Source organism: Protobothrops mucrosquamatus, unplaced genomic scaffold, assembly GCF_001527695.2.
Source record: "Protobothrops mucrosquamatus isolate PMUCROS unplaced genomic scaffold, P.Mucros_1.0 scaffold_166, whole genome shotgun sequence".
Lineage (NCBI taxonomy): Eukaryota > Metazoa > Chordata > Lepidosauria > Squamata > Viperidae > Protobothrops > Protobothrops mucrosquamatus.
This window is the reverse complement of record NW_015386242.1, coordinates 210401-236528: the sequence shown is the minus strand read 5'-3', so window position 1 is coordinate 236528 and position 26128 is coordinate 210401. Positions and strand designations below refer to the sequence as shown.

The following is a 26128-nucleotide window of genomic DNA, read 5'->3' as shown; positions in this document are numbered from 1 at the left end:
TGTGGCCCACTGGGTGCGGTGGTAATGGTAGACTGCATGGACGTGGCCAGGGTGGATGTGGCCACCTTGATGTTGCTGTGGGGGTCGGCAGGGTTGGGGGATTCAGGGAGTCTCTGGTTGGTGAGGCAGTGGGTAGGAGACTCATCCTGCGGGGTGAGACAAGGCAAAGCAGGGGATAGGGTGGGGGTGCCATTGCCACAGTGCAAGGCAAGGCAAGGCAGTGGCCGAGGCAGCTGTTGCCTGATACCATTGGCCCTCGCACACAGAGGCCAGTGAACGTATGGGGGCTGATGGTGTCCATCAGCAGCCACAGCCTGCCAGCCCCTCAACCGGCGCACTCTAGGGCTCCGTAGTCCGCTGCGAATACTGGGCCAGCCCTCCAGCAGCAGGTAGAGTAGGGGAGGGGGAGGCACGTGATGCAGACTGCAAGATACGTGTAGTCCATCCCATCTGTTTTTGCTTGCGGTTGGAGAGCAGGTTGTGACTGGTCATCTCAGCCCCTTTGCAGATCTTGCCCTTGCCCTGCACGTGGAGCCTGTTCCCCTCACGCACCCGACGCACCTTGGCCCCACCTTGGGCCACCACCGCCAGCAGTTCGCAGAGGTCCATTAGGCTGCTGCCCCACCCAGAGTGCCTGGCCTACCCAGCACAAAGGAGGCAAATTGGCTGGCTAGTAAGCTCAAGTAGAGAACAAAAACACCCAGCAAGCAAAAGGCCATCCTGAGCGGGGAAAGCCAGATCCCCATCAGCACCATGGCCGCCCAGGCCCAGCCAGGATTGAGTGCCTCCCCCCATCTCTGCTGGGCCTGGGCGACTATGATGCTGATGGGTATCCAGCTTTCCCTGCTCGGGGTGGCTTTTTGCCTGCTGGCCCTGGGTGTGCTCTACCACCTCTACTCGAGCTTCCTAGCCAACCACTTCGCTTCCTTCATGCTGGGCGGGCCTGCAGCTCTGGGTGGCGGCCTAATGGACCAATGCAAGCGACTGGCAGCCATGGCAGGTACCGAGGTGCATGAGGGGAATGCCATCCACGTGCAGGCCAAGGACAAGACCCTTGAGGGTGTTGAAGAGATGACCAGTGGCAACCTGCTCTCCAACCAAAAAAGAGATGGGACAGAGTAGGCATGTCTGGCGGTCCATATCATGTGCCCCCCCAACTCCGCATGCTGCCGGTGCTGCCGCAGCACTGCTGGAGGACCGACCCAGTATTCACAGAGGGCTATGCAGCCCCTGCTGCCGGATGCCATAAGCCCCTGTGCATGTACCTTGGGATCTGCCGGGCTAGGTGGGCCCAGGGCCAGGGTGGTGGGGGCCAGTCCCTCGCCATCTCCGGTTATCCCCATGGGCCAAATATCGGCCAATCATGGGCCGGATGCAGCCTGTGGGCCTTGTGTTTGACAGGTCTGGTTTAGAAAATAGATGGAAGAATTGAAGAGGTGAAGTGGGAGTCTGTGATTCTTGTGGCAATGAAATTTTCTTGTACTGAAAACAAGGGACTATAGCAGAAACCTTCAAACCTAGAAATGATCAGTTATATCACAATAAAAGATGAAGATGCTTAACATTTAAATCTAGGGACTAACATATATAGTGGGCGGAATTTTGCCATGTTGTTCTACAAAGACCTTCATATGTATGGCTTCTTGTATCTGCTTGGAAATGCAGGTAACAGTCTGATATATGTATTAATTTTCCTGGAAAAGGCTAACTTTCCCTTTAAAAAACTGCCTCAACCTGATCCAGACTGCAGTGGTGGTTAATAATGTGTCTTACAGCTTTGGCATCTGTATGTCTTCATGGAAAATAGGGGCCCACTAACTCACCAATATGGGCATGATTTTGAATGCCAGCAGATATATGGAACACATTACATTATGTTACAAAAGTGCTTGCTATATTTGAGTAACAAAGCTAATTTTAAAATGCCTGATTCTATTTATTTCTACAAATGTATATGCTGTGCCAATTATACTCTTGAGCATGAAATAGACATGAAATAGACATATCAAACATAAATCATAAAATAACCAACCTAAAACCATAATATATATAAAAAGGTGAAAGATAAAAACATAGCAACCATGGAACTAATATTCTACCTTCAAAAGGCTCAGCAGAAGACTACTGACTCCACTTTTTTCCATGCTAACCAGCAGCTGAGGTGGAGAGAAAAACACCAAAGGGCTAGGGCAGCCATGGAGAAAGAATATTTCTATCTCCTTAATTTTCCAAGGAGGGGGATTAGAAACATGCCCTCCTAGTCTACTGAGATGTCCCAATGATAAGAAGAACTTAAAACATATGGATCACTAGCAACATTTATAATCTTATTAGAAGTCATGCAATACCAGCAAAGCAGGTATAACTCTGTTGAAATACCTTCTGGGGCAAGTGTTATCCCTGTGGCCTCCACTGTTGTTAGCATGGAAGCTGCTTATGTTGTACCAATTGCACTTTTACTTAGTTTTAAGAGGCAGTCCCAAGCAGACTGTATTAAAGTAATGTAAACCTGGGGTACCTATCCAGAGCATTCTCCATTCTGCTGCAAAATGGTCGTCTCTTGTGCACCAATTTAAACAGGACAAGAACTGGGATTATTTTTTTTAAAATTATACATATATAAATGTTCAAAACTGATGTTATTCTAAAGCTGACTATTATGAGTTCTTTTTCATTAATGTCCTTCTGTTTATATCTGTCTTCTATTGTATTTGTTAATCAGAGACAATAAACATGTGTTTCGCTATTATGTTTTATTATTTATTATGAACATGGGCAAAAATGGACATGATAGTTTAAGAAATAAAATAATCCTAATTTAAAAATACTTAGGAAAATGCATTCCAAGGATTTTATTATCCCATCTTTCATACCTCACTCTTTCTTTTGAATCTCCAAATGTTTCCTTAAGATTGGAGAAATCAGGGTAAAAGGATTCATGGGGAGAAATAATTTCCAGAGCACCAGAAAGAACTTCATTTGGAAAGCTGAAGAAAGAAAAGAACAATATTTTCTTCCAGTGAATCTCTATACAAACTATCAATGTCCGACGGGGGTGGAGGTGGGGGGGAGGGAGGGAGGGAGGGAGGGAGGGAGGGAGGGAGAGAGAGAGAGAGAGAGAGAGAGAGAGAGAGAGAGAGAGAGAGAGAGAGAGAGATGATAGATTTGCCACATTTTCAAAAATCATAATACTGTTGTGGGGAAAATAGGAGGAGGAAGATGTGTTGAATATGTTTGCTGCCTTGAATTATTTGTAAAAATAATAAAGGCAGGATACAAATAAATAAATAATTTTTTTATTAAGAATTTTGATTATACTAGTAAAATCTAATGCAAACTAAAGTCAGAAAAAAGAATAGAGAGGAGTAAAAAGTACAAGGAAAGAGAAAGAAAGAAAAAAGAAAAGAAAGAGAAAAGTATATAAAAAGAAATATATAAAGACAATATATATATATACACACACACATATATATATATTACTTTTAACCTTCATCAGAACAAGAACAAACATGTTTAATAACTTCACCCTCTCTAATATTACAAACATTAATCTCTTCATCCCATATATTACTAAGTCATTCTCCTGGCCTGTCACTTATAAATCTACTTTCAATACCTTCTCTATGTTGTCAGGTAATTTTTTTTCTACATTTGTCATAACTTCCATAATATCTTTGGACACAGTGTATCCACAGAAACAGATATCATTACTAATATTGTTGATATGTGGGTATCTGATTCCATTTTCAAGTCTCCTTCAGTTTTTTTTATTCACATAATGTTTTGCATCATTTCATAAGCCTGTATAATATTTCCTCTACCTAAAATTTTTAATCCACTCTGGTGTCCAGTTTTTGAAATCAAGAAATTGTTTGTCTATGTTATGTCTTACAAAAACCAAAACAGGATCTATTTCCCATGAGTACTTGTTGTACTTTATAATTAATTCTAAAATTTTATTGTAAAAGTTTTAATGTTCCAATTTTGTCTGGACCTTTAGTCCATTTATAACTTTATAAGATCAAGATCAAAATCTTGTTTAACATTTTGCTACTTATTTCAGATTTTTTAAATTCTTAAGCTTATGATAAAATATTGTTTCATTCAGGATTAAGGAGAGACTCATCCAGCATTTTCAAATTTGTCATACCAAAGGCCTCCAATAGTTTAGAAATGTATTTTATTTATTTATTTAGAAAATTTGTATTGCCACCTACTCGCACATGGTGACTTACATAAATAGAAAAACACCCTATAAAAAATAACAAGAGGAAAAATAATCAAATAATATAATAACCCCCCACCCCAGTGACAACACACATTAAACTAGCCATTTGATGGGCTCTGTCCCGTTCTGGGTTCCCTAGGCCCGCTGGTAGAAACAGGTTTTCAGTGCCTTCTGAAAGAGTGCTAGAGTGGGGGCCAGTCTAATCTTTGAGGGAATGATGTTCCAGAGAGCCAACCACAGAAGAGGGCCTTCTTCTGGGTCCTGCCAGATGCATCGCCTTAGGGGATGGGACCCACAGCATTTCTTGCCTCCCCACCCTAGTGGATCGGGTTAATGTGACCAACAAGAGATGGTCCTTCAGATAACCTGGTCCCAAACCATGAAGGGCTTTAAATGTGACAACCAGCACTTTGAATTGCACCTGGAAGCAAATTGGCAACCAGTGCAGCTCCACAGGAGAGGCGTCACATATGCACACTGAGGTCTGCACAAAATCATGCGGGCTGCTGCATTTTGTACCAACTGGAGCTTCCAGATGCTGTTGAGGGGCAGCCCCATGTAGAGGCATTGCAATAGTCAAAATGGGAGGTGACTAAGGCATGAGTGACCGTGAGTAGGGATTGGTGGTCCAGGAAAGGGCATAACTAGCACACCATGTGCAGTTGCGCAAAGGCCTTCCTGGCCATGGCTGCCATCTGCTCTTTGAACAGGAGCCACAAGTCTAGGAGTACCCCCAGATTACGCACAGGGCCTGTTTGGGGCAGTGCCACCCCATCCAAAACCAAAGATGGGCCAAAGAACCCCAAAAGCCACTTGGTCTTGCCAGGATTCAGTTTCAACCTGTTGCTCCCCATCCAGCCCCTAAAAGCCGCCAGGCACTGCGAAAGGGAGGTTACAGCATTGCTTAATTCAGCACGGGCTGAGACACACAGCTGAGTATCATCAGCATACTGATGATATCTCAGTCCATGGTGACAGATGATCTCACCCAACGGCTTCATGTAAATGTTAAATAGAAGCAGAGAGAGTACCGAGCCCTGCGGAACCCCACAAACCAGTGGGTGAGGGCTGTATCTCTCGCCTCCTATTAACACTGACTGAGAGTGGCCACAGAGGAAGGAAGTGAACCAGGATAGCACAAGCCCCCCCCTCCCACCCCCTAATCAAAATGGTTAGAAAGTGAGATTTACAAACCTTTAAAAGTCTTTATCCTAGTTGTAAGCAACCTGGATAATCCCTATCTTGAGATAAGATGGGTGGCCTATAAATTTTATGAATAAATAAATAAATAAAGTATCATCTCACAACACCCAAGTCCATGGCAAAGTGCTGTCCTGCAATCACAATGTGAGGAGCAGCTGTCTGGAGCCTATGGGGGTGATCTCCCATCATCTCCTTATCCAGAGGGGTTCCAATGAACTGGTCTCCTCATCGGTTCCATTGTCTTTGCTGCAGGCTTCAGTTCACCATACCTCCCCCAGAAGCTCAATAGCTGCCTTAACTCAATTTAGTTTATGGAACTATGGGGATGCAGTTTCTGATATGTTACATAAAAACAATTTGCCTCTCAAAATGGCAGAGATATAGATACAGATTAAACATTAGAAAGAACTTTTTGCCAATAAGAGCTGTCAATCAGTGGAATCAGGAGTTAATTGCATAAAATACCTCAAGGAGTGTTTCTTCCCCTTCAATCAGAGGCTAGATCTATCAGGGATGTTATAGTTCAGTGGTTCTCAACCTTTTTAATGCCGCGACCCCCAACCGGTCGTAAGTCGAGGACTAAACTGGTCGTAAGTCGAGGACTAAACCGGTTGTAAGTTGAGGACTAAACCGGTCGTAAGTCGAGGACTACCCAACCAGTCGTAATTCGAGGACTTTCCCTGCTCGGGAGTGTCGCACATGCATGGTTCCGCCCCCTGCGCCGGCCGAGGCGTAGCTGGCAAGCGGCAGAGACCGAGCAGGCCGACCACCAGCTGGCCCAGTCCAAGGGAGGTAAGCCACCTGCCGGAAAAGGGAAAAAAAATGGTGGACAGCCTTGCTTGGCGACCCCCGTGAAATGGTCGATCGACCCCAAATGGGGTCGCGACCCATAGGTTGAGAACCGCTGTTATAGTTAATCTTACAACGTGCGTGGGAGTGGACTTGATGACCTCTTGGGTCCCTATGATGTTATGAATGAATCAGGTCTCTTCTGCTACCTTAAATTACACACTACAGTTACACACTACATATATACTTTGTCTAGCATCTGTAATTTTTTAAGTAAAGGTAACAGTAGATTTTAAAAAAACTTTTAAAGGTATCATGCAATTAATTTCACATCACACCAAATTTATCATGAGTGAATTTTTAAGCTATGCTTTTAAAAAGATTTTTAAAGATTTACCTTCTTTTAATGCTTTCTGCAATGCCATTAACATATGTTGAGTTCACCTAAAAAAATTAAAGAAAATTTCAGAAATGTTATGTTCTGAAACCAGATTTATTTATTCTTCACAGTCCCTTCTTTTTCACTGAGAATATATGTAAAAAATCAAATCTTGATCACCAGGACCAGAGGTTGATCACCAGGACCAGAGGTTTCCTCTTCCAAATTTTCAAACTTGTGCTGGAGTTCATTCTCAGGGAAGCTTTCTCCAGCAGAGAGTGCATCTGCTAGAGAGGAACTTCCTGAGAAAGGGCTCCAGCAGGAGTCTGAAAGCTTGGAAGACTAAACCAGGGCTTTTCAACCAGTGGTACGGGTACCACCTGTGGTACATTGGCACCTGGCAGGTGGTACGCGAGCATCCTAGAAAAGTAGCAGGGGAGGGAAATGAGCTGAACCGGTGGCAGCACCGCACAAGCCTGAGTGAGAGATGGCTGGAGCTGCAGGGCTGTCAGGGCTCAGCGGAAGCGCCAGGATCAGCGCCAGGCTCCAGCTGGACCTCGGCACTGATTCTGACGCTTCTGCTGAGCCAGAAGAAGCGCCAATCAGCTGGAATGTTGCAGGCTCTCCAGGGTCATGTGAAGTGACCAAAACCTGCTGCAACCACCCAGCAGACGGGGGGAATAAAAGCCAAACACCCCCCACCCCACCCCCGCTGCCAATCCTCAACAGAAATGCTCACAACAATGAAAACCTCGGACAGGAGGAAGAGCGCTGCCGGGCAGGCAGGCAGGTGTCTTGTTCGGCTGTGACTTGGGGGGGCACTTTTTTCAGTGCTATTGTAACTTCGAACAGTCACTAAGCGAACTGTTGTAAGTCGAGGCCTACCTGTACTTTATCACATTTTCCTTTTTTTGGGGGGGGATCATCAAGTTTTTGACACCTTGCTAGGCGACTGGTGGTACTCGGATATTGCCATATCCTAAAAGTGGTACAATGGGTGAGAAGGTTGAAAAACCCTGGACTAAACCTCTGGTCCTGGTGATCAACCCAGATTAGAACCTGCAACATTATCCTGGAACACATATATTTACCTTCATGCATAAAAGAATTAACCTGCATCCGCTTCACTTTCCATTGCATTATAAATTTGGATTCATTGCTCTCCTAGGCAAGAATTTTTATGCAAACATTCGCTCTGTGGTCTTTAACAAACAGCAGGGAACCATATTATTCTAATTTGTTCTTTGCAAAGTAATGGAGTTAGAATACCTAGGTCAGGGGTAGGCAACCCAAAACACTCAAAGAGCCACTTGGACCCCGTTTCCCATCGAAAACAAAACACTGGGAGCCGCAAAAACCTTTTGATATCTAAAATGAAGATAACACTGCATATATACTTTTTTACCTTTCTCCCCCCCTCTCTCTCTTTCCCCCCTCTCTCTCCCTCTCTCCGATCTTCTGCTCATCTGGCAAGCTGACTTCAAGCTGTTCTCCAACAAGCTCAGGGGTAGGCAACCTCGGCTCTCTTATGACTCATGGACTTCAACTCCCAGAATTCCTGAGTCAGCATATCAGGAGTCAGGGCTAGCTAGCTCTCTCCTGCCCTTCCTGCTTCCTGCTTCCTGCAGAGGCGCAGCAAAGGGAGGAACCCCACCCCAAAAGCTTTTCAGCTTGTTGGAGAACAACGTGAGTCCACTCTCTTTTACACACACACACACACACAGAGAGAGAGAGAGACAGAGACAGAGACAGAGACAGACAGAGACAGAGAGAGAAGCAGGGAAGCGCAAATGCCTCTCTCTGTCTCTGTCTCTCTCTGCAAATGGCAGAGGAGGCTGGGAGCCACAGGGGAAGGCTCAAAGAGCCGCATGTAGCTCCGGAGCCATAGGTTGCAGACCTGTGACCTAGGTTAATGATAAACTGTTTTTGGTCTCTTATATAGACCAGAAAATCAACCAAGTAATAAAGAGTAATGGAAGGGAAAACAGGAGATGAAGCGTTCTTAAAAGATATAAATTTGGGCTAAGATGTGTTCCACTTGCAAGAATAAATAGCAAATTCCTTTATCATTCCAAGAAAAATCCCTCTGAATCATCTAATACAGTGACGGCGAACCTTTTAGAGACCGAGTGCCCAAACTGCAACCCAAAGAGATGTTAAATATGAGAGCCATTGATTAAAGGAAATCAGCAAAGATATGTTAGGAATAAATTATATCAGACCAATCTTATTTTCTGAGTAATATTAGTCTGGTAAATCACAGAAATATAGCAGGCGGGCAGCTGGGTCATTGAACGGGTGGGGTGAGATTGCTGAGCAGGGAGTGTAAAGGCCCTGAGATGCACGGGTGCGGGGTGCATGGAGCAACTCCACATACTCTCGCCAACTGCCTCACCTCACTTCATGGTGGCGGCACCTGCCTCGTTGCGGTAGCGAGCAACCAGATGATGGGATGGAGTGGGTGGGTTCTTAAGTAGGGCTTATTTTGGGAGTAGGGCTTATATTAGGTGCATGTTAAAAACATGCTGGGGCTTATTTTCTGGGTAGGTCTTATTTTCAGGGAAACACGATACTAATGGTAAGATCTGGCTAATTTTCTAGTACAGTATGATTAATATTATCGTAAAATGTAGAATAGATAGCATTATTGTTTTAAATTATCGTCTTAGACCAAGGGTCCCCAACCCCTGCTCCGTGGACCAGTACCAGGCCATGGCATGTCAGCAACTGGGCCGCACAAACAAAGCCCCATCCATGGGATGCAGGCAGCACACAAAACCACGCCCCTTCTGGTCTGTGGAAAAACCTCTCTCCATGTAACCAGTCCCTGGTGCCCAAAAGGTTGGGGACCTCTGTCTTAGACTGAAATATTTGACCAAACCTGACACGTACCAAACAGAGAAATATATTTGGTTCAAAAGCAGAGTAAAATAATAAAGTACATGTATAGGATTGTAGAATATAATTAGACTGTAAAATGTGCAAAAAGCATCCCGGTAAATTTGCTAAAAGCTTGCTAAAAAGTCAAATTCAAAAAATTGCATTTTAAGATGCTTAATGCCTAAATCAAGGCATAGTATGCTAAATATATGTTACTTGCTTAACAGCCATTAATTCAGTGACCATTCAAAGTTACAATGGTGCTGAAAGAATAGTAGTTACAACTCATCTTCAACGTTACGGCCATTGTAGTGACCCTGTAGCCACATGATCAAATGTTTTCATGCTTTACAGCCTGTTCCTATTTACAACCACAGTGTGTGCTTCAAATCGCCTTCCCTCCCCCCCATCTCTGCCCTTTTGGCTACCTGCAATCTACCACCATCACCTACTCTTGTGCCATGAAGGCCTCGTGAAGAGCCACAACTGCCTCAGCACATTTTGTCAGCAGTAGAAGGAAGAAGATGGCAAAAGTCCACTGGGGTGCGGGGAAGAGGGACTTGGTAGAGTGCAAGGTGATACAAAGCACAGAGATGAAGAAAGATAAATGGAAGGAGGGGGACATGAAGTGGAGGCGAGGACAACAAGGCAGGAGAAGCATCAGGTCCTCCCTAACTACTGCACAGTCCTTGCCAAACAATTGTAACTGGGACTGACAGAACTGCCATCGCTAAGCAATGCCATCATGTCATGTTTTGCTTAATTAACACTTCACTTAGCAATGGAAATCCCAATCCCAATTAGGATAATTAACTGAGGATTATTATATTGACAAACTCTATATTATATACAATTCCTTCAATAGAACACAACTTAAGTTACGAGTATATATGGTACTATATTTAAAATAATCTTATATTTGAAAATGAATCTGACACAGAATTTAATTTAAATAGAAACCTTTTCTGCCCATGAAAATTATGGTTTCTCTTAACATTTAAGTCAGAGAAAATCTATTAAATAAGGAAGGTTTCTTATTAAATTAATTGCAATATTTAAAGAATATTACTGCTGTTGATAACTTGATTTTACTAATAAACTGATGTAAATGTAATATTACTTAATGTGTTTAATGTCTGCTTTCATATAATTACTAAAGGTAGATGACTGTAATATAATTTTATTAGTATAATTTCCATGTCATTTTAAACATTAAAAGATATTTATAAAATAAAAACTGCCCCTTATATGAATAATGTCTTGTTGCTATAGCAGTTGCACTAGCATATGATGTTCATTTTCTGAAATACTCATTCTCTGCTACCATAAATTCAATATATGCTATCACATTATAATCCATAAATTCAACAGTTTTAATAGAAATCCTGCATCTATAGACCAGGAATAATTCAAAAGCAATAACTCACCTATGCATTTTTCAAATTCAAGAATTATTTGTAATGTTTTTGAATATCATAATATAATCTATAATAAAATATAAAAAGAGAGCCAGTTTGATATAGTGGTTAAGGCAACTTGCTAGAAACTGGAATTCCAGTTCCACTTTAGGCTCAAAGCCAGCTGGGTGACTTTGGGACTAGTCACTTCTCTCATCTGTAGGGAAGAGGCAATGCCAAAAAACTTCTGAAATCTTTCCAAGAAAACTGCAAGGATTTATCCAGGCAGTTACCAGGAATCAGTGGTGAATCAAAGGCACATACACAAATGTACACAAAACATAAAGGGAGAGAACACAGTATTTACAAAAGGATCTTGAACATGTTGATGGAGAAAATGAATTTTAAAAATACTTCCAGAAGCTCTAATTAATATTCAGTTGCAGAGTACTTATATAATAATAGATATAAATTACTATATTTCCTTTTTTGTTAGCTTAAATGAATCATTATTATTTTATCTTACCTCTGCTATAAGGACAACTATCACACATTTTTTCTTCTGATATTTAGACATTCCATTGAAAAGGGAATTCAATGTACTCATCAAATAACTTTCCTTTTTTCTTCGCACTGATGATATACCAATTACTAGGAATACTAACATACAGAAATTATTTTATTTTATGTAATAGCAATATGTAAAAAGCAACTGTTGTGTAAAAACAAAACTTGTTATTATTATTATTTGGGAAATGTACAATATTTTTTTGAAGAACATATACAGGTAGTCCCCAACTTACAAAAATTCATTTAGTGACTGTTCGAAGTTACAATGGCCCTGAAAAAATTGACATGACTATTTTTCACATTTACAACTGTTGCTGCATTTCCATGGATACAGGATCAAAATTCAGATGCTTGTCAACCAACTCATATTTATGATGGTTACAGTATCCCAGTGTCAGTGATCACCTCACCTTTTGGACCTTCTGACAAGCAAAGTCAATGAGGAAGCCAGATTCACTTAACAACCATGTTACTGACTTAACAACTATGATTCACTTAACAACTGTGACAAGAAAAGTCGTTAAAATGGTGCAAAACTCACTTAACAACTGTCTCACTTAGCAACAGAAATTTTGAGCTCACTTGCGGTCATAAGTGGAGGACTATCTGTAAAAAGAAATGAATATAAAGTGTATGGATAGTATCTTGATTATTATTTCAATAATTCATAAATAATATCATTTTTCATAGATCCTTCATTCCTTGATTTTTCAATTTATAAGCTACATACGTATACCCAAGAAATCTATCTTGTATTATTTAGGTGCTTTGCAGACATTATTTACAAACTTTCAAGTTAATGAACTTTCATCAATACAAAGAAACCTGTGCACAATCCAACTTAGAAGGTACCAAAGTCAGGAGAAGGCAGGAAAGGGTTAGTTTACAGCGCACCACATATGTCTGTGATGCACCATAAACTAATGTTTTCCCACCTTCTTCCAACTTCCACTCACAATTTCCACTTCCTGATCTGCACTCATACACTCAAGTTTGTTGCTACTTAAGTAAGGTAAGAGCTGTCTACTGCACAAGTTTTTTTATACTTGTTTGGACTTACAAACAAAATGGACTTATGAAAAGCCTCTCAGAGCCTAACCTCTTTGTAAGTAGAGGAATATCTGTATTTTGAATTACCTGCTGTTGGTCCTGGAAGGTTTGTCATTTCTTATAGATATCAGCAGGAAATTCTATGTGTATCCTGATAGTATCATATTTTCACCATCCCAACAGAAGTCTAAAGTAGGTTTGTGCTAAGCTGTTGATAATACACACTTTTATGGAAATTAAACACTAGTAAACTAATGTGGTATAATGTGTGATCTGATCTGGAAGAAATAGGACTAGTGTGCTACTGAGTCAAATAGATTATCAAGAAATTTGGGCAGTTTGTCACCTTTCAGCTTAAACTTTCACTTCAGTTACTGGAAGAATAATAGGATAATAACAGTTCTCTAAGCAGTGTATTAAATGAAAGGAAAAATGTAACAATCCTAGCTTATGTATTTTGTTTTCATCTTTAATTTAGGATTTTAAACAATTCTCTAATAGGGATTCTTCATGTAAGCAACTAAGTGCAACATACTTTCAAATGTGGATATACTGTATCATCTCTAATATTCACAGATTTGTTTTTATCGGATATGTACACTCAAATGAATAATGTAAAAACAACGCTCCTTTCCTTAAAGAAAACTGCCCAGAAACTTTGATGTTTTCACGATTACACAATTAACACACATGCAAACACTCTCTCTTCTCTTCTATATTCAATTTTATTCTCACCCCCAGTTCTACTCTGCTCAGTTATGACTTTTGGGTAAATAGCATCTTCATTTTTCTGGAGATGTGGCAGATAGTAGCAGATGGTTGCAGGATGTATTGACAGCTTGTTCTTCAGGACTTTCCACTCCATGTAATCTTTAAAAAAAAGAAAAAGGAATTACTGAACATAACATAAACAATTAACTGTCCACAATATCAAGATTCCATTTTCAAAGTGCTGATACAATCCTGTAGTATGATAATGTGATAGACTATCAAGGGTGCATTCTATACATAGTAAAATGCATTATGATAATTTAGCAGATTTATCTCCAAATTACTGTCTTCCAGAAATTTACTATAATTCCCACGATTCATAAGCATGGTTAAAAACCGGGAATTCTACAAATTTAGTACCAGTGGGTGTAGATCACATTTAATATTTGGATAATATTAAATTATAAGGCTGCTATTTTTATGCAGGCTTTTCTTGGTCAAATACTAAATTTAAAACCTATCCATGCACTAGTCCCATTTTGCACATTGCACATGATTAAAACTGACCTTACAATGTACTTTTTAATGCTTTCTCTTGATGGAACTGACCCTTAGCAATAATATGTGTAAAACTGAAGATGTGCTGTGTATATTTCTGATTCTAGCACTGTGTATCCATTTGAAATTAATGATGCTAGAACTGAGTACAAAGAAGAAAGGAAAACAAGACATCATTTTATATGCCATTTTATAATAATTTTACTTTTTCCCCCCTCTAAGTAAATAATAGTTCAGTGCAAGAAAACATGTTTTGTTTATATAAACAATCATTGGATCTGCCTATCTCAGATATAAAACCTAGGGGGCAAACCCCCTGAATACTAGAAAGCAAATATTAATTAGAGAAATAAACTGATTAATGAAATATTTTCACGAAAGCATTTATTTATTTAGTGTTTATATACACCACTGGATTCAAACAAAATGTTTCCTAGCAGTTTACAGAATAAAAATATAAGAACATCAATAAAGCCAATGATACACAAACAGCTATAAAGCAGTAAATATTAGTGACCATTCTCACAAATGTTCTCCAGATTAACTCTGTTTCCAGATGCCTACAAATGATGGTGCCAATCTAATTTCAAGAAGGAAAGTGTCTCCTAACCCAGGACCTACAGCAGAACAACACTGCCTGTAAACTCCAGCCCCTTTTACCTCTATTACAAGGGAGGCCATTAAAAGATATTGGCAGAAGGCTTGCACTAGAAAAGCTGGGAGGGACACCTCTATGCCAAAAAAGCAATTCTGTAAGTATCAAGCCATATAAATTTACAGATCAAACCAGTATTTTGAATTGCATCCAGATACTTTTTAGTATCTAATGCAGCATCTGTAAAACCAATATTATATCACTACAAATCATGGAGTTATTCTTTCAGGGAAAGTCCCTTCAAAGGCTGTCACCACAGTTTACAGTCATCCTTTCTACAATTCTGTCTTGCCCGGGTTCAGTTTAGCTTGTTTTGTCTCATCCAGATCCAAACAAACTCTAAGCACCGATTCAAGACTGTACCAACATCTCTGGCTCAGTCCAGGATGAAATTATGTAGGATGTACAGCTGTACTGAGTACTGATACTGATAGGTGGGAAGATTTATGATTTATATCATAAAGACAGCTATCTATAAGAATCTGGAAAGCAGTGTGGTAGCTACCAGAAGTCAGTTGGAATTGTCAAAAATGAATCTTACCAGACTAGCCTTACCTCATTTTTAAATTAAGTAACTTCCTATATAGATAATGATAATGCTATATCTTGATCTCAGTATAACTTTTGACAAAGTACCACATGATAGGCTAATTTGCAAGCTACGTAATGCGGGTAATGTGAAAGAAAGGGCTACTCCAAGAATCAGTTCTAAAACTTCTATTTTTTGATACTTTTATTAATGAATGGGATAAAAACATGGAGAGAAGGCTAATAAGATTTTCATAAGATACAATATTGGGGGAGATAGCTATTATCTTAGAAATTAAATAAAATTCAAAATGAGAGGTTAAACAAATAGATAAGAGTAATAGAATGAAATGAATAAATGAAATGCAATTTTGAGCTATATCAACCAAAGTGTAATTTTCAAACGATGGCAAGTAATCATACCCTTGTATTGTGTTTTGTGCTTTGATCAGACTCAGGAGTCACTGGTTGCATTAAATTGCATTTGCATAGCACCAGAGGTTGCTGGAAGGAGTAGGTCACAATAAGTTCAAGAGGACTGAGACTTTGTCCAGTGGAGCAGGGTAGTAGCCTGCCGCGCCTAACAGAGCACGAATACATACAACTAAAAATCTAAAACAAGAAGGGTGCAAGATAATATCTACCTACCCTCACTCTGTGGAATGACTCATTGTGAGGGCAACTGAACTTCTCATCAGAAAACAGCAGCAGTTCATCCTTGGTAAGTATATGATTGCAATTTTATTTTAGAATGTCTGGCTTAATTCAGTGCAATACATGTTTTGCAGCTGTCTTTCTTGGTACTTTTTAAAAACTTGGATACAGGTAGTCCTCAATGTACGACCACAATTGAGCTGAGAAATTCTGTTGTTAAGTGAGACATTTGTTAAGTAAATTTTGTCCCATTTCATGACCTTTCTTGCCACAGTTATTGAATGAATCACCGCAGTTGATAAGTTGGTAACCCAGTTGTTAAGTGAATCTGGCTTCCCCACTGACTTTGCTTGTCAGAGGGTCGCAAAAGGTGATCACATTACTTTGGGACACAGCAGTGGTCATAAGTATGAACCAGTTGCGAGGCATCTCAGTTTTGACCACCTGATCATGGGAATACTGCAAAGGTCATAACTGTGAAAAATAGTCATGAGTCACTTTTTTCAGGGCTGTTGTAACTTTGAACAGTCACTAAACAAACTGTTGTAAGTCAGGGACTACTTGTACTGTCCTATTGGTAAGCAGATTGCTAGTTTACATGGACAGATTGCTTGTCTAGACTCCAGAGTCTTTACTTTGTGTTCTTCAGGCTGAAATTAGGTGGCCAACTCAGCTGGCATGTTCTATTGAGCACACCTGCTATCAGCCCCCCCACCATATTTTAAATTGGATTTTAATCAACTTTTAAAATAAGAAAAGGCCTATTTAAATATATCTTTTAATTTATTTTAAATTTGTATATTTGTATCAATTGCTCTGCTTTTTAACTGGCTGTAAGCCGCCCTGAGTCCACCAGGAGAAGGGCGGGATATAAATACAATAAATAAAATAAAAATACAATAAATAAATAAAGACCCAGCAGGAGAAGAGCAGTATGGGCAACTGTTGGATATGGAAGAGTGAGAGCTATGGATCATAAACATGAAGCTTTTGGTGTGTCCCTGCATAATAGATACAGTGCCCTTGCTGAACTTAATAGGGATACTAAGGTGTCAGGTTCAGCTGTTTGTGATGAAAATAATGACTCAATAGAGCATGGGATTGTGGTCCATGAGGAAGAATGTCTGCAATCTTGCATCCTCTCCTTGTTCAGAGAGGTTTGAAGAACTGATTTTTTCATTCTTTGCTCCAGTCATTGTTTCTGCTCTCCATAGAAACATATTTATCTCATTGTAATTCTAAAAATATCATTTGTTTATCAGAGGTGGATATTGTAAAAGTATAAATCAGATTAACAAGATATTAATCACTGAAAATATCCATGCATTTTACTTCAAATGTGACTTTAAGATTGGTGTGTATTCTAAATGGGATATCTATGTTAAACTCCTCTAGGTATTTCAGACAAATCAATAAGCTACTGACAAAAATATTATAGGGCAGTCAGACCCTAAGGCTCTTTTAAAATTTTGGTTTTATTTTTGGTTTTAGTTTTATAAGGGAGTAGTATCTTGGTATTTGATAAAATGTTTATTGTCTTTTGAATAATACATTCAATTAAAAGATTTAAAATGTGAAGTTAAACAGTACAAAATAGGACCAAAAATGTCCTAAAACAGTAGACCCTTGATTTAATAGATTAAAAGAGCAAAGTGTATCCATTAAAACAGATTAAAAAACAAAACAAAAAACACTTAGAATGCCAAATAAATGGTGAATGGAATTGTTTTATGTGCCAAACACAGCCATGGAGTTAGACTGTAATAACATAATTGGAATAGATGATTGATACTGTTAAATTGCTCACGTGCCTCAATATTACATCATTTACACAAAGAAGAATCAGTTCAAACAAACACTACAGTATGTCTTAAATATTAGTTGTCAGCAGATATAACTTTGAAGCTGAAGTAACATGATGTGTTACTGATGTGCACAATTTGCATCAACCCTGAAAAGCGAGATCCATACAGTAATTGGCTTCTAGTGCTTTCAGTGCTAGCAAGAAAAGATCAATCACGCCCATTCTATCTATTTTGTTGACGAAATTATTTAAATGTATCTTATTTAAACCTGGTAAATTACACAATTATTTGTTTATATGGAGTTACAGTGTCTAAGTACATTTCAAAGGAAATGTCCCCTTGGCCCTTTATTTCTGAGGGGAAAAATGTCAGACAGTTTGCCTATTGAGTGGGATGGGGGGAACCAACTATATGTAAAACATATAACCTTAATTAGCCTTAAACATTACTCCTGCATTGCAGGAAAAGAATCAACCCATATTTTCCTTAACCTCATCATCCCAAATTAGGAGAAAAAAGGAATATGAAGCTTCGTGCCCAATTATATCCACATAAGATAGGACAGTGTTTCATACTTGATCATATCCTGAAAATTGATCACATAGGTCAGTGGTGGTGAACCTATGGCACGGGTGCCAGAGGCGGCACTCAGAGCCCTCTCTGTGGGCACGCGCGCCATCGCCCCAGTCCTAGGCCTTCAGCTGGGTTTTATAAAACCTTTTCACTTTAGGCCTCCGCCGCTGTGTACAAAAAAAAGAAAAAATCAGTCAATTTCAACTTCTTGCGGGGAAAAAAAAGATCTTGCAAAGTTGGAATTGATTGATGGAACTTTTTAGTCCCACCCAGTCTGCCGTTACCATCGCAGCCATGCCCACCCAAGGGGCCACACCCACACAATGGGCCACACCCACACAATAGGTCACGCCCATCTGGCACTCAACGATGCATAAGTGGGTTTTGGGTTGCTGTTTGGGCACTCAGTCTCTAAAAGGTTCGCCATCACTGACATAGGTATTCTACTGTTTAAAAGAGACACATACGTCTGCAGATATATGATAAATATGTGAGCTGCAAAAGGCCATAACCCAAAATTTGTGTCTGTATTATTCATATATTTCCTTCAAACCAAATAGCTGATACAACGCAGAAATTGAACTGCTTTCTGTAATTGCATTGCAGCAAAGTATCTATTGATTACACTGAAACATCCAATATTTTAGACTATTTTGGAATGGTTCATTCTCAATTGGAAATACACTTCATTGGAAAGAATGCCTGAATTGCAGAGTTGAGTTTTCCTGTAATACTCTTGTGCTGTACAAATATATAGCTGACCACAAACTGTTCAGTATCTATGGCACAGAAATGTTGGATTCTTTTCTCTTGCAACTACTAAATGTTATTACTCAAGTCTTTACAACATTTTATTAGAAAGACTTTGCTGTTTCCACTACCCAACTCCTCAAAAAGATGTGTAAACCCAAACAATACTAATCTTCATTGCCATCAACCTCAAAAACAAATGGACATTAAGATGAGAGAAAAGAGCAATAATGCATGCTAAAGCTAAATTTCCAGCTAAAGAGTTTTGGAAGAAGGATGAAGAAAGAAAGCATGCAGCTGGGAAAACAGATTGTTCTGCACTGTTTTGAGATTTTTAAAAAATACTGTACTTTCACATATGTTGCAGCTGAATTAATAATACACTAATATAGTGACAGTTCTAAATCTCATCTTTGTAGTATCTCTTCATTAGTGATGTGGTCACAATATGAGATGTGGAGGATTCTTTTCAAGCAGTATTGTTGGAAAACATTTAACTATATAATCATCTTGGTTGTACACTTCTATATTTCACAAGCATATATTGCATTTGGTATAACAACACTCTTGAAGAGCTTTATCTTTGTGATAATACTTATGGCTGCTGTAGACTAACTTGGGCTGCTTGAAACGGGGCCGCTGCCATTCTAATTCAATATTTAATATCCTTGTCTGTATCTCCATTAATAGACATAATGCTACCAAGATAAATAAATTGTTGGATTTGTTCTATAGCCTGTTATAGGCATATTATCTTCAGCACTTCCGACTTGCATAAATTTCTCAAAATTTATACATAAGCCAATCTTGTTGGCCTCATTATCTAAGCACATGGTTATTTCTTAAACGTACCCCTTTGTTTCACCAAGCAATGCAATGTCATCTGCAAAATCTAAATCTGTTAGATGGGCTGTTGCGCATGGGATGCTAAAGCTAGGGTAATCTACAAAGATCAGATTTAGAACATCTATCGAAAACTGTGAATGAATGTTGAATGTGGCTTGCTGGCCATAGCTTTCCTCCAGGAGAAAGAGGAATTGAGGACAGCCTCAGAAAACTTGGTGCCAAACACTTAAGAAAGATCCTAAGATTATTAATGTCCCTTGGGACGATCCTGAAGATGCTACAATTGATCAAAACCAGTGGAAAACACTTGCTGCCCAATGTGCTCTGATAGTTACAGTTGTGAGAATAGGTAGGTTCTAATTCCAAATTGCAGCAAAGACCCCAAAGTTAAACTGATTTCTTTTTAAAAAAAAAAAAACACACAGCAAATTAATAATTTTTATAATACTACAATACGATGTTTAATTTTTTTTTAAAAAAAAAGTAGTTGCAACCGAATCTGCCATAATAGGAGCACGGTACACTTTAGAAATACGTTGCACAGAGCAAGCAGCAAGCTCAATTTTCAGTGCCATTTTCTAGAACTACTTTCTGAAAGGGCTTGGGCGTCATTTATATTTCAAGGAGGTACTTGGGCGTCATTTATATTTCAAGGGGAAAGCTGCCGTAGATTGGATGTAAAAGTATCTGCGACTGAACAAAAGTATCGATCGCACTGTCCTTCCTTGAAACAAACCCCAATTTGTACTTTCTAGTTCGCGGCGTGCCCGAGGGACAGAGTCCTACCAAGACGCAGTTGCTTTGCTATAACTTCAAGAGGCAAAGGGTTTCGTATAGAGATCAATGCAAACAATAAAGGCAACGCGCGCTCAACCGGACCCCGAAAGCTAACCGGGCAGGCATTCGGCTTGGCACTGGGGCGCAACCTTAGGCGCTGCTTGCCGAGGAAATGGCACTGGTGGGAGTTAAAACTTGGAGCGCTCACTCGGTTGGTCCGACAACTCCCTCTGCCCTTGCCTAACGCCGGAGAGCCGAAAGTTGAACTCCTCCTGGAGTTCCCCCCCTCTAGCGGAAAGCAGTTGCGCGCAAAGCCCGTCTCAACGCGAGCGCAGTTGGAAAGCCCGCTGCTTTTCATTGCTCTCACCTTCAATCCTATGGAAGCTTATGTACCACGCCAAGGAGAAGGCTGCGCTCAGGCAGACACACTTCAGGGCGCCTCTCAGCCTGAGCCTCATCTCCCAGCCACCCTGGGAATTCCGCGGCTGCCCCGCGCAACAATGGCACGTCGCCGCTTCTTTGTTGCCTCTTGGCTGCGGCGGATCCGAGATGCTGCTAGAATGATGCTCGACACAGCTAGGGCACCTTTCCCCCCCGAGATTCCCCCCTCAGGGCGGCTTCTTATTGGATATCCGGCCTCTCAGATCGCGCAGGTGTGTTGCCTGGGATCACATTTCGCAGAGCTCGCATCCCGGCTTTTGCAACCGCGGGACCCAAAGTCTAAGTTGCTGCGCGAGCAACCGGTTACTCCCGTGCAGCTCTTCCGTTCCCTTGGGAATTGGATCACAGGCGCCAGCCAAGTATTACCTATAGGATTCTGGACTAATCCCAAGGAGAGTCTGTGGAAGTCGAATCAGAGAGGAGTTCCCCATAATATGTCAAGTTGTTACCCCTCTTGCTATCTTACCTTTAGAGAAAATATTTGACTAGTAATCCCGGTGAGCAAATAATGCAAAGAGGATATCAATTCTAAAAAAAAGATTTTTCTCTTTTTTTCCTATGATTTTTGGACCTTTATAAATATATGTCAACATATGAATACGCTATGTTAGGGATCATGTGACTAAGGAATGGGAGATATGGAATGTAGAATGCATCTGAAACCATTCCTCTTTCATAGGAATGCATGGATGGGTGGATTTCTTGCTGGAATGTTTTTCTCTGCAGACTTGATCCGGCTCATTTTTTAATGTGATATTTGTTTTTGCTTCCCTGAACATGAAATGCCCTGTTGTTCAGTATTTGGATAGGCATTTGAATTGTAAGCCACCCAGAGTCACTGACTGAGATGGGTGGCTATGAAAATTGAATAAATATAAATAAATAAATGATATTAATGGACAGATGGATAGGATTTTGAGGCTGATGTCTTTCCCTCATTCTGTAGGCAGGAATAAAAAACATCTCTTACAATTAAATGTTCACAGAAGGTTTAAGTCTTTTATGTTCACTTAAGCAAAATTAAATAATTTCATAGTAATTCTGCAATCTGAACCTAATTGAAGATTTTTAACATTTTAGCATACCATTTTATAAAAATTATAGGCATTAACAGCAGTATATGTTTAGTTCATGTACAAATGATACAGAAATTAAAAAGTTCATGTGAAATCTATCAATTTCCAGTGGAACTTGTCAAGTACAGTATCAGAAGAGTTAAAGGCCTACATTTCTTACTTCAAACTTGGTTTCCAAAGATCAAGGCTTATTGTTGCAACATGCATTTTTAAACTGCTAATCTTTACGATAATGGAACTTGATGTTTTCCTGTTGAGCCAGATGTATTTGACTGACTACTGTTCAAAAACACAAATACAGAGGATTGCAAGAGTTTTTGTTCTTAAATTTAAATATCTGATTTTCACAGAATTTTATGTTGTGGTATTTGTATTTATAATTTCTAAGTCATTTCTAATAATTTCATATTTTTATGTTTCTACAGTTCAACTATAAACAGATATAGAGCAGTATCAAGATGTATATATGTTCTTCCCATGTAATGTTGGCATTATAATTTCCAACAGAGTAGTTTAATAGAAATGTGAGTGTTATGTAATTTGGATTCAAACTAAAATGTTTTATGTAAATTATGATTTTTAGCACAGGAGCTTTTATGCTATACATTAATATCCTTAACATGTTTTGGAATTATCTTCCTGTATTAACAATTTACAACAACAGTTTTACTATCCCTCTTAATAGTCATTATGAATCATACATGATTATTTGTTTATGGTACCCATGAGTGTACTAGAGTGTGTAATGAGTGTGCTTTTATGGCAACATAAATTGCGTTTCCTATAGAACTTGTGTGGCAATTTCTAGAATAAGAAACCTGTAAGTAAGTAGAGAATGAGAACATTAATTTAAAGGAATCATATTATTTGATATGTATCTGCTTTGGTGTTCATGGCATATATTTCATAATTAAACACAAAATTATTAGTATATAGTAATCAAACTAATATTTGTGAGGCACTTATATTGTGGAATAGTATTAGAATATATGTATGTATGTATGTATGTATGTATGTATGTATGTATGTATGTATGTATGTATGTATTTCTATAATATACAGTTGAACCAAATTTATCTTGGATTGTAAATGAAGTATCAAGTAGATAGCATGAGTGCAACTATGCTTGTTACAACTTTATACTTTAATCTGTGAAAAGTTTTTTCAAAAAAATTGTGTTAAAACAATGTCATGAAAATAAAATAAAATATATATTAAAATTTCAAATAGTGGCTTGTTAATCTTAATTACTAATTTATTAAAACAAATGTAATAATCTTAATAATGTAGTGAATTACTTTTATCAAAATTTATTATTGTTACAAACAGTGCCTAAGAATGACAGCTGTTTAAAGTTGAACAATGGGTACATAAATATCAGAATTCTACTACAAAATATTTTAAATATTAAAAATAGAAAAGTGATTTTTTAAAAATAATATATGGTCAAGAAGAAATTTGAAGAAGCTGAAGGCATCACATAACTCTGAGCATGTGCTTTGAGAACTGGAGACAGGTCAGCTGAGAAAAAAGTTTTACTCCAAGGATTTCTAACTTTTGATCTGAACAATTTCAAAACCTGTATGTGTAAGATAGAAATTAGTAAGGCTTTGCTAAATTTACCAATAATCTGGACATAAACATTGGCCTAGTTCACAGTAAGCCTTTAATTAAATTTTGCCAGAGCCATTAGACCTTTTTCACAAATTTTCTCACAAAACTAGAAAGACTGGGAAAAGGAAGTACTCTTATTGTAGTGACATCTGGAGAAAATAAAAATCAGGTTTTTCCCATAGGATTATTTCTGCATATTGGGAATATAATAGCAAAGGTAGTGGTAGTTCTACTTAATCCCATGGTACTGTGTTGTGAAATTCCTCAACCATTTAAACATTTATATGAAGCCAATGAGTAAAGTCATGTTATCTGTCAAAGATGGCATTATCAAAATACTGATGATACCCAGCTGTTTTTCCTCATCATCTGAAGCAGGAGATGTCAATAATGTAAGGCTTTGCTGGGAGGCATGTTTTTTATCTAATCAGTTACCTATCTATTGGGGGAGTAATTTATGAAAAAAGAAATACATATTCCTATCATTCCATCTGGCATTTTCTCTTATCAGATTTTGCTGTTTCAATAGCTATGATTATTCAATAAGAATAGATTGGCTATGATAATTCATAGTTTGGTAACTTCCAGGCTGGCTCTGGGCCTCCATGGTCATTTGTTCTGTGGCTGCAGAAGACATAGGATACTTTGCTTAAGAATGTCTGAGACAGGGACAGGAATAGCAAAATCAACCTTACATAAATTGAATGCAGGTATATTTATGTTAAGCATAAATAAACCTAGCTAATTTCTGTAATCTTGAGCACTAAGTAGACTCGGAAACTAATGTACCATATGCAGACAGATGGAAGAAGAGGGAGTGTACTATATTTAATCACTGCACTTCTTCTGGAAATTCGTTTTTTTGAATTCTGCTTTTTTTAAAAAAAAACTTCATGGTTTCCATAACCCAACAGAAGAGAAATGGCATTCTTACCAAGCAGTTTCCTGATTTGGGGTTGGCTTTGGGGTGGGGGGAGGAAATTGACTGCACAAATGCAATGACCTTTTGCCATCCCCTGAGAAGTCACAAATTCTTGCCCTAAAACTACCAGACATTATTGTGAGGGCTTCAGCACTCACTGAGGTGTGTAAAAGGTAGAGAAGGAAGGCAAGTGCTTTTGATTTCAGGTTGTAGTTCCCTCCATCTCAAGGGACAACTTTGGTTTTCTGAAGCAACTTCTGAAGCATTCTGTCCTGTTGGTTCTTCTCCCGTTTCAAGTTTTATTCAACTATAGGAATCTTCAATTTGATAAAGTAAGTACTACAGTATTATAATATATTAATCTTAACTATAGACTGTTGTTCATTTGTTTCATTTATGTCAATAAGATACGACAGCGGTTCTCAAACATTTTGTTCTCAGGATCCTTTTACAATCTTAAATATGACAGAGGACACAAAAAGTTTTGGTTTATGTGGGTTATATCTATCCACATATATTGCATTAGAAATGTTAAAATACTTATTTGACTTTGTATACCCTTGAAAGGTTTTTGCGGATCTCTAAGGTTCTCTAGTGAAGTCCACACTTGGAGAACCATGAGATACCAGAGCAGAGGATGAACAGCTGAAACATGATTGATACTTTTACATACATGGAATACTTCTCCACTTCCAATTCTGGACTGAATAACAGAATAGGAAGGGACCTTGGAGGTCTTCTAGTCCAACCCCCTGCTCAGACAAATGGTTATCCAATCTCTTCTTAAAAGCTTCCAGTGTTGGAGCATTCACAACTTCTGGAAGCAAGTTGTTCCACTGATTAATTGTTCTAACTTTCAGGAAATTTTTCTTAGTTCTAGGTTGCTTCTTTCCTTGATTAGTTTCCATCCATTGGAAACTGGAAGCAGTTTCCTTCCTGCCTTCAGGTGCTTTGGAGAATAGCTTGACTTCCTCTTCTTCGTGGCAGCCCCTGAGATATTGGAGCACTGCTATCATGTCACCCTAGCACAAAAGGACGCTTTATGACGACCGAGGGATCCCCGCCGTCGCTAAGTGATTCACTGGGGCGTCACCACCTTTCCTTCCAGAAGACGGAACCGACCTCCTCCAGGCGCATTAACACGCCCAGACGCCGCGACCTCTCAGCTGTTGTGGCAACGGTTGCCTTGTAATGGCGGCGGCGGCGGCGGCGGCAGTTACCAGCCTCTTCTCGCTGCTGGACCTGATCCGATAGCTTGAAAGCCCCGCCCAGCGCAAAAGGGGAGATTCGCATTCGCCTGTTTGGACTTGGCGGGCTTTCTGTGGTCTCCATGGAGGCCGACGTGCCAGTGCAAGTCGTTTCAAGGGAGGTGGGAATGAAAGAAAAGAAAAACAAAAGGGAGGGGAATGGTACGCCTAGTTCCAAAATGACAGGAGTGGATAAATGCCGTTACCTCCTACCCGGCCCCATCTCACTTCCGGGTCTGTGGCAAGGCAACTTCCTTTTGGGATAAGAAGGAACGGCTGGTGAAGGTGAAGCGAGGCTGTGGCCAGTTTTGATGGGTTTCGCTGGAATGATGTAACCAGCCTGGTAACGGTTAAAGGAGGGCGGGCACCCGAGCGACGGTGGGGTGGGGAATAAGGGAATCTGCCCGGGGAGCGGGACGGTGGAGGAAATCCTCATATGGACTCGGTTCTGTGCAGCTAGCTGCCAAATGAAAAA

The 26128-nt window shown here is 39.5% G+C and overlaps 2 protein-coding genes across 3 annotated transcripts in view; one reads left to right on the top strand and one right to left on the bottom strand.

Moving 5' to 3' along the window:
• The window catches only part of MGAT4D (MGAT4 family member D), a 45672-nt gene extending 19934 nt beyond the window's left edge, over positions 1-25738 (bottom strand). The window contains exons 1-5 of the mRNA XM_029285151.1: positions 25627-25738; positions 13232-13366; positions 11403-11536; positions 6618-6664; positions 2874-2987 (exon numbers count right to left, since the gene is read on the bottom strand). Coding sequence (XP_029140984.1) covers positions 2874-2987; positions 6618-6664; positions 11403-11536; positions 13232-13366; positions 25627-25738 — 542 coding nt within the window. The remainder of the gene's footprint in view (positions 1-2873; positions 2988-6617; positions 6665-11402; positions 11537-13231; positions 13367-25626) is intronic.
• Positions 25739-25812: 74 nt separating this feature from the next.
• The window catches only part of ELMOD2 (ELMO domain containing 2), a 13960-nt gene continuing 13644 nt past the window's right edge, over positions 25813-26128 (top strand). Inside the window, exon 1 of one of the 2 annotated variants that reach the window (XM_015821557.1) lies at positions 25813-25938. The gene's annotated coding sequence lies outside the window, so the exon portion shown is untranslated. Of the gene's footprint in view, positions 25939-25973; positions 25985-26128 lie in introns of those variants that run through there. The other variant, XM_015821574.1, reaches the window with a different exon arrangement.